Source organism: Opisthocomus hoazin, chromosome 24 (assembly GCF_030867145.1).
Source record: "Opisthocomus hoazin isolate bOpiHoa1 chromosome 24, bOpiHoa1.hap1, whole genome shotgun sequence".
Taxonomy (NCBI): Eukaryota; Metazoa; Chordata; class Aves; order Opisthocomiformes; family Opisthocomidae; genus Opisthocomus; species Opisthocomus hoazin.
The window spans coordinates 128,880-137,366 of NC_134437.1; the positions used below are offsets into that span (position 1 = coordinate 128,880).

Genomic DNA, 8,487 nt, shown 5'->3' on the forward strand with positions numbered 1-8,487 from the left:
AGCATAACGAGCTGCACCAAAAACTGGGACATGCGCAAACAAGTTTTTGTACAAGTGACCAGTCACCTGCTTTAGAGTAATTTCTTCCTTCCTACTGTTTTATATAAAAGACCCCATCAGTTTCTGAGAGGTGTGCTGTCCGGTGTTAAATGTCCAGCACCCCACTCTGCAGACTAGCAATAAAGACAAGTACCTTGACCCAGTGTGTTGAATGGCATCCTGCACACCGGGTGAAGAACCCTGATTTGGGGACAACAGCGTTGCCAGCCTACAGTTCCGCGTGGCCGCATCCCGCGCTGTCCCTCTGACCCGAGAGGTTCTGCAGCATCACCGTCACCTAGGGGTTCGCAGTACCTTACTTTGCACGGTACTTCTGCTTTGCTCACGGGTAGCTGGAGCTGGAGGGGGCAGCATTGGTGGAAGGTCTCCAGCCATCTCGCAGACGGAGGAGCCCGTCCCAACCGCACCCTGCCACGGGAGCAGCACCCTAGTTGCTAGCCCTTAAAGGAAGTCTCTGATGCTGAGTGCTCCACCCCCTAGTTCTAGCTGAGTGAAAACATCCTTCCTGACCTCTCCGTCTCCCGGGCACAGCGGTACCCCACTTCTCGCCTCACCCCGCAGCCCAGGCAGCGCAGGGCCTCAGACAGCCAAGCCGTGCCAGACAGCTCGCTTGTTTTGTACTCCCCCCACGAGGCAGGGGACGTGAGGCACAGTGCGAGCTCCCCGTGCCCTCCCTCGGCTCTTCTGCTCTCCATCCTCTCACTTTTGGGATGAGGGGTGCCCAGAGGCTGCTACATCGGGCGGGCACGCACAGGTGCACATGAACGTCCTTGGGGCAGCAGGTCCTCTGTCAAGTCAGGATCACTAGGGTCCTGCCAACAAGCCTAAGGAGCGGATGAAATCAAACAGTGCTCACCAGAATAACGCTGCTGCCTTCTTCACTGGTCCGAGTTCCACCAGACTCGTTGCTGGTACAGAGGCTTTGGTACAGCTGTGCCCAGACAAGAGGAGGACAGGCACGGTGCTTGTCGAACAGCCTCAGCTCCTCATAGAGGAAATGCTTTCTGCTAAAATGCCAGCTGTGATGCCGTGCTATCCTGCCGCCGCAGACTGGGGCTTTCACACTGCGAATCTACTGCTGCGACACTACTGGGACAAAACGGCCATTTCTCTGAGCGGAGGAAATCTTGATTTCCTATTTTTGTCATGGGCAAGACGAGTACTGCAGCAAGGTGTCTCATCAAGGGGCTTCCCTGTGCGTTGTACACAGCAGACCAGACTCTCCGAGTTAGTGCCCTTCCCTAGACCTCCAGAGCAGCTGCCGAGGCCGTGCTTTTCTGCTCCAGCTGCTGCACACCCCCCTCCCCCCGAGACGAGGGGTGAAGCAACGGGAGAAGGAGAAGAAGATGTCCGCAGGTCACTAAGATTAAAGCAACCAGGAGGACCCCGAGGTGGAGGGCAATGGTCATACAGACCAGACCCACGCATTTCATCTCAGGTGTCTTCAAAGTCTTGCACAGCTCCAAGAGAGGTGCCCAGATCCGGGGAGATTTCTGGTAAGGGTATCCCTCGGCGCAGAGCTTTCCAAAGCCTCTCGGACCACCCGGAACGGTGATGGCCATGGGAGAGAGCCCTGGAGGTTTCCAGGGAAGACCGAGAGATGTTCTGGATCTTCTCTGGTACAGACCAAAGGAACGTGGCTTCTTCAAGCCATGCTTGAAAAATCAACTTACAGCACTAAAAAAAAAAAAAAAATAATAATTAAAAAAAAAAAAAGATGATAAAGCTAGATGCTAATCTGTACATCAGTTAGGTCACTCTATGCCTGGAGCTCATTTGCCTTGCAAAAACTCTATTGTTGCAGGCTGGGTCCCTCCCTTCTCACTTAAAGGACTAACTCCACCCCAAAAAAGAAGAACTTTTGCTGAAACTGCTGGAGGAGAGACGGATCCTGCTCCCTGAAACCATGGGGCCCGTCAGCTACTCATCAGAGACCTATGACTTGGTGAGTCGGGCCTGGCTTTGCTTGTTTGAGAGGATAACAGAGAGACCAGGTAGAGCTGGGGTGGGCTGAAAGTCCTTCTTTCCATCTGTCCGTCTTCTCGCCCTCCTGTTGGCAGAGGGAGAGCCTGAGCGATTTCTTACACCGGTGCAATGAGCGCTTGCATCCCTTAGGTCCGGACTTGGCCAGTGAGGGGACTGCAGGCGACAGCGCTGCGCTCATAGAGAGCCGGCCTGATGTGGCTGCGGCCGTTGTGATCCAAGGGTGCCAGGTATTCCCTTGGGGACAGCTGCCTAACGACCAGGACCTCATGCACAGACATTCTGATGAGAGCTGAGCCTGAGCGCTGTCCTCACGTGGGGACCAAGACCACTGTTGCTGCCAAAGGGCCAGGCGGCTCACTGGGAAAGCGGGGCTGCTGCAGCCCCGTCCCGCGCTGCCAGCGTGTCCCAGTCTCTGGTCCCTGCTGCACTGCTCTCTGCGCAGTCATTGGCACAACGGGGGTGTAAAACACTCGTTCTGAGTCAGGCGCCTTTTGGTGGTATAAATGACTGTGCGCACAGTGTGCAAAGCCCTGGAAATCTTGTCCAGTATCTTTACGTAACAGGAATACCCAAGCAAACCCAACGCTGTCTCTCCGCGTGTGAAAACCCTTGGTATGACTATACACGCTCCCAACCTTGCTTGCCTTCTCCACGAACAGGCTGCCATAGACTCTGCTGAAAGGGGAATAGGCAGTATATTTACAAGAGAGGAACTGGGAAGAGGGGAAGATAAATTGCAAGTACTTCTTCTGGTTGGGAGCGATGACACTGTGTTCTGCCCCGTAGTTCTCTTCCCAGTGCTTGCAAGTGAAAGACAGCAGCTGCACCTTTTAGAGTATGTTGTGCTATCCAAGGGGAAGTCCGCAGCAGTGCTATCATTAGCCCACTTTTCAAATGTTGCAGCTCAGAATTTATTTTTTAATGCAGCTTCTCTCTGCCACAGACCTCAGGTTTTGTTTAGTTTCTATGAAGAGAGAAACGCTGGATTTAATTTTCACCAATTTTTCTGTCCCTCCTTTGTCCTATACACCAGGGAAGAGAGAGGAGATGGTGGGGGCAAGCCATACCCTCCTTATTTTTTCCTATTCATCCAGTATAGAAGTGCTTTGTGAACGGAGGTCATTTCCTTTAGAACTTTTCTGTAGGGGACACTTGTCTCCCTGACCTCTGCTGAAATTCAGTGGCAGCGCTAATGCTTGCCGAGAGGTTAAAACCAAACTCCAACCTTTTTCTTCTCCGTGCTGGTTCATTCCTTCCTGAACTCACCATTGGAAATCTGTCCCACCACCAGGAAACCAGCAAAGGTGAAGCGTGTCCACAGCGTGTCACGTACTGTAAGCAAGCGGCTGCTTGTGGCAAAACTGTGTCTTTTCTAACGCGAGGGGATTAGGCAGCACTGGGGTTTGCTCTTTGTATGCAGTACTTTCCAGCAGCTTAGCTTAGCAATTTTCCATCTGCTGTGAATTATTTTAAGTCATAAAGGAGAACCCGTGCAAGGAGGGAAACTCGGCTAACTTTGGGACCGAGCACCGACAGTCAGGTGCTGCAGCAAGAACAGTTTTATACCTTTTCTCAGACTTCCCGCGGTCCAGAGTTTCTGACACTCGTTTCCCACCTCTGCCTCCCGGGAGCTTCCCAGGTTTGGCTCCCTCCCTGCAACAGGCCACAGCTCTCACACGAGCAATGCCACATTTGCTTTGGTGGTGCCGTAGGTTGCTTTACTTACGCTTGGCGCTCGTAGCTGCCACCTAGCCACAGAGATTTGCAAAAAAGGCCTCAACGGCGTCCCGTCAAAGCGACGACACAAACCTTGCCCTGTGCACTCACCAGAGGGGATCGTTTGACCGATTGAGCAACTGTGGAAGGAAAAATAATGAGAACACTGCACTGATAGGGCTTTTATCTCAGTATCGCCCTGCGAGTGCAGCAAGGGCCTCACGTAAGCTTTGATACCATACGGGACCGATCGCTCGTCTCTGTAACCTAGTGGAAAAGTAACATGCCCAAAGCGATAACCCCATTTCTCCGTAGCGAGAAAGCTTTGCCCACTTAACCTGCCTCAGCTGCAGACTAGAGAAACAAAAACACAGTTGTAGAAACACTGCCAAGATCTCCATCGGGTCCCCTGGGGTGCTGCAGGCCAGGTTTCATTTTAACGGGACTAACGTGACCCGAGAGCCATGGAAAGGCACCTATGATGCCATAACGTGACATTTCCACAGGCTTTGCTCTTACTCGTGGGTTTCCCTAGTTCCGCACCTGAAGAGGAGACGAGCAGAAGCTCTGTCAGTTACTTGCACTGACGTGGGCAATGGCAGTTTCAAAGCTCTGGGAACGAAAAAGGACTTCTCGCAGCCCTGGCATGGGCTAGAAGGGAACGACTCAGGTGGAAAATCCCTAATAGTGCACAAGCTGCTTCTCTTCTGCAGCCAAATGTTTTGATCGCTGGCAGTTGTGGGGAACTGAGAAAAGCAGCTGACACGCGCAGACCGGAATAACTCTGAGATATGGGTTAGAGGGGAAGAGGGATCCCCGAACAAAGAGCACACAGGAACGGGCTTCCCAGGCATGCACTTGACAGCTCAGTTACAGAAAAAGTCACTACTTTATCGCCCACCCCCAAAATCTGGCTGCAATTGTGTTGCAGGAGACCTGCACAAAGGTCCCCCTGCGCGCACATTATTGACTTCTCCCATCCCGGACCAGGCAGCCGCCCGCTTCCAGTCCTAGAAATGGGAATCGCAGCAAAGTGCCCAGAAGCCTTGGTTTGTCACATTCAGTGCATCTCCTGCAGCTCTGGTCCCTGCCCTTCCTGTCTCAGCCCAGACTCTGACTTGTCATCCTCTCTTATTTGTCTCCAACTCATCTCTGTCCGCTCCCACCCACACCCGCTGCTCTGCTCAGAGATGCACATGAGAAGACGCTTCAGACACGGCTCAGCTCACGCTTCCCCGGCCCGTGGCGAGTGGCTTACAGTAAGAGCCCTACCTGCCATCTTATCAGCAATCAGATGGTGTCTGATAGTGGCACTCAGCTTCTGCACCTCCGGCTCCGAACGCAAGGTGATACTGGCAACTGTTCAGCAGCCAAAGCCATCCAACACCCCGCAGGCTGCCTGTCCGCTGTCATCGGTGGCACTGGCGTGGCTCCAGGCAGCGCTCCGACACGCCGGCCAGCAAACCCGGCCATGTCCCATCATTTCCTTTGTCCCTTTAAAGCTGGCACCCTCCAACCTCTCCCCAGCAAAGCTGCCCATTCCAACACATGTTCTCTTTGACCACGGTCACCCATTTGTCCCAAGCAGCCTGGTTTCATTGCTGTGCCAAATTGCAAAGGTTTTTCATAGAATCATAAAATGGTTTGGGTTGGAAGGGACCATTATAGCTCATCTAGTTCCAGCTCCCATGTCATGCCTGTTTTTGGTCTGGGTTTTTTTTTTTTTTGTTTGTTGGTTTTGGGGGTGGGAGATTCCAGGATCTGGCCCTGGCCAACACATCACAGGTCTCGGTGCGTGTTGTTGGTAGCCGCTGATGCAGGGTGCCAGTACGGACTGGGCAGAAAATATTGTCAAGCCAGGGAGAAAAACTGGGAGGGATTTTGAAAGGCTTTTGTCTTTAGCAGCAACCTCCAGTCTCCAGAACCATACCCAAAAAACTGGAAAAGGCGGGAGAGAGCTGGGCAAGCTTCTTCTGCGCTTTCCCCAAGCACTTGCTTGCCCTCCGACCGTCCACTGCTCGGGGATGGCCTGAGCCAGCTGCCTGCTCTGCATGTTCAGTAATGCTCCGTAGACGACTTCTCCATCAAGATGCCTGGGCTCCCCTTGGAGCCATGCAGATGGTTTCAGCCGCACAGCAGTTCAAGATGAGCACTGCTGTTGCAATGTCCCTCTTTACCCCAGACAGATGTGTTCAGAGGCACCCAGCACGTCGCCCAGGGAAGGCTGCCCGAGAGAGAAGAAACACGAATCACCCTTCTCTAGCTAGGCGCAATGCAGAAGTCGAGGCTGGTCACGGTCATTTGGGTTAGCAGCGCATGGGGGGGAGCAAAAACCCCCCAAAATAAGCTCTAAAACTGTTCAAAGCAGGGCTAGTATTTTTAGATGGGAACTTTGGCCAGCGAGGGAAGGAGCGGCAGGTGCAAACGGCTACAGCTGGCAGTGAAAGGTATGAAAGCAGCAAGCAGAGACTTCCGCTGTGGTTGACGCTGAAGTCTCGGTGCTAGTCTCCAGAGAGGGTGTGGGTGGGGGAGCTCAGGGTAACTGCTGCCGAGCTCTTCCCAGTTGTCACCAATTTCTCAGCTTGCCGCAAGCCTCCTGTGCCGCTCTCTTTTTTTGCCCGTCTGCATCTGAGCCCTTGGCTTTTGTGAACGCCCAGCTCCTGCCAAGTGCCTGAGGCCAGCTGGAGCGTGCCCACCACTCAGAGGGCTCGTCCCGAGCGCAACTGCAGCTTTCCGGCACTCGAGGCTTGCGCGCAGTCTCAGCCCGAATACAAGCTGCTCACCTGGCAAGCAGCTACGGCACGCCAGGGGCGAGCCACATCTGCCGCGGCTCCATCGCGCTTTCCTCACTGGGTCTCAGCTTGGGGTCCGAGTTCTGTTTTCAGATTCCCTTTCCTGCTCTGACTGCAACTAATTTAGACCGCAAGGTTTACCAGTGGAACAGATTTCTCTCCGGCATGCTTCCCTGTAGCTACGGCACCGTGGCACTTCAGAGGCGTTCCTTCAGTGGTGTTTGAACACCCGCCCCGTGCCTTCCCCTGAGCATGTGGAAAGCGATCCCGAGCACGGCTGCTGCTGTTCCTCCCTTGCCTTGCTCTGCCCCAGGCAGCTCTGAGGTGTCCAAGGAGGAGAGGCAGAGGGGCACAGAATCAGTGCACATAATTTGAGGCACAGTTGTACTCTGTGGTGAATCCCACTAGCTTCTTACCTGACAGCAGGCAGGATGGGGACAGTCGGTGTCAGAAACAGGTGGAAAGATCAGGAAAGCTGGTAGAGGAGGATTCCGTGCTGTGTGAGAAAGCAGAAACCAGCAGCAGATGGCTCAGCGAGAACCAGAAGGTGAAACCGCTCATCTGTCTGGACACCAGGACATCCCCCAATCCGCTAGTTAAAGACCACAGACTGAGCAGCACTGGCTGTCGGAGATTGAGACCACCCTCTCCGCGTGCTGTTGCTGCACCTCCTGGGATGCAGCACCAGAGGGGCCTCCCAGGTCCTCACGCTGCAGACAGGCAGCACGTCCTCCTGCTGCAGGCGGGCTGCGGGACATGGGGATGCACGGCTCCAGGTCTGCCAGGCGCAGCTGAGGGGCTGGGTCCTCGTGTCTGGAAGTTCTCCTCTGGTAACCAGACTCTCTCTGTTCCCCAGAGCCAGGTGGAGCTGAGCGGTTACTATGAAGCTGAGAACACCACCCCTTCTTTGGAGGGCTACTTTTGCTTCAACCCAGCCTCATCCGTGGTCGGCAACCAGAGAGACCCCTTCAGAAAGGTCTTCATGCCCCTCATCTATCTGCTGATGTTCGTGTTGGGGACTGTGGGCAATGCCCTGGTCCTGGTCATTCTGGAGAGGTTCAAGAGGTCTCGCACTACAACGGAAAACTTCCTCTTCCACCTCACCCTGGCCAACCTGGCACTGTTGCTCACCTTCCCCTTCAGCGTGGTGGAGAGCTTGGCCGGGTGGGTATTTGGGAAGTTCCTCTGCAAGATCCTCAGTGCTGTCCACAAGATCAATTTCTACTGCAGTAGCATGCTGCTGGGGTGCATTGCGGTGGACCGCTACCTGGCCATCGTTTATGCAATCCACACCTACCGCAAACGCAGAGCTCGCTCCATCCACCTCACCTGCGCGGCTGTCTGGCTCTGCTCGCTGCTTTTGACCTTACCCGATCTCATCTTCATGGAAGTCTGGACAGACGACAGCAATCGCAGCATTTGCTATTTTCCAGAGGTTGGGATCGACGGCAACAACGTCTGGCTAGCGACCCGCTTCCTCTACCACACCGTGGGCTTCTTTGTGCCCCTGCTGGTCATGTGTTACTGCTACACGGCCATCGTCCGGGCTCTGTGTCAGTCCCAGCGCCTACAGAGGCAAAAAGCTGTCCGTGTGGCCATCCTGGTCACAGGCGTCTTCCTGCTCTGCTGGAGCCCGTATCACATTGTCATCTTCCTCAACACGCTTACCAAGCTAGAAGCCTTCACCAAGAACTGCCTCCTGGAAGACCAGCTGGACACGGCCATCATGGTGACAGAGGCCATCGGCTTCACGCACTGCTGCCTCAACCCCATCCTCTACGCCTTCATTGGCGTCAAGTTCCGCAACGACTTCTTCCGGATCCTGCAGGAGCTTGGCTGCATAAGCCAGGAGACCCTGCAGAAGATCCTGGAGGTGACGAGGAAGGGCAGTGGGATCGAGTCTGACAACACCACCTCTGTCTCCACTTTCTAG

General features: G+C 54.3%; 1 protein-coding gene across 1 annotated transcript; it reads left to right on the forward strand.

Annotated features, from left to right (window-relative positions):
• Positions 1 to 1,951: 1,951 nt before the first annotated feature.
• Positions 1,952 to 8,487, forward strand: CXCR5 (C-X-C motif chemokine receptor 5). The gene is made up of 2 exons (XM_009938280.2): positions 1,952 to 2,005; positions 7,411 to 8,487. The coding sequence occupies exons 1-2, from the start codon at positions 1,967 to 1,969 to the stop codon at positions 8,485 to 8,487; spliced, it is 1,116 nt and encodes a 371-aa protein (XP_009936582.1). The 5' UTR covers positions 1,952 to 1,966.

What these genes read in the sequence shown, in the direction of transcription:
- CXCR5 (XM_009938280.2), top strand. Translation starts at nt 1,967, where the DNA reads ATGGGGCCCGTCAGCTACTCATCAGAGACCTATGACTTG. An exon ending in CATCAGAGACCTATGACTTG is followed by an intron (nt 2,006 to 7,410) that starts GTGAGTCGGGCC and finishes TCTGTTCCCCAG; the next exon opens with AGCCAGGTGGAGCTGAGCGG.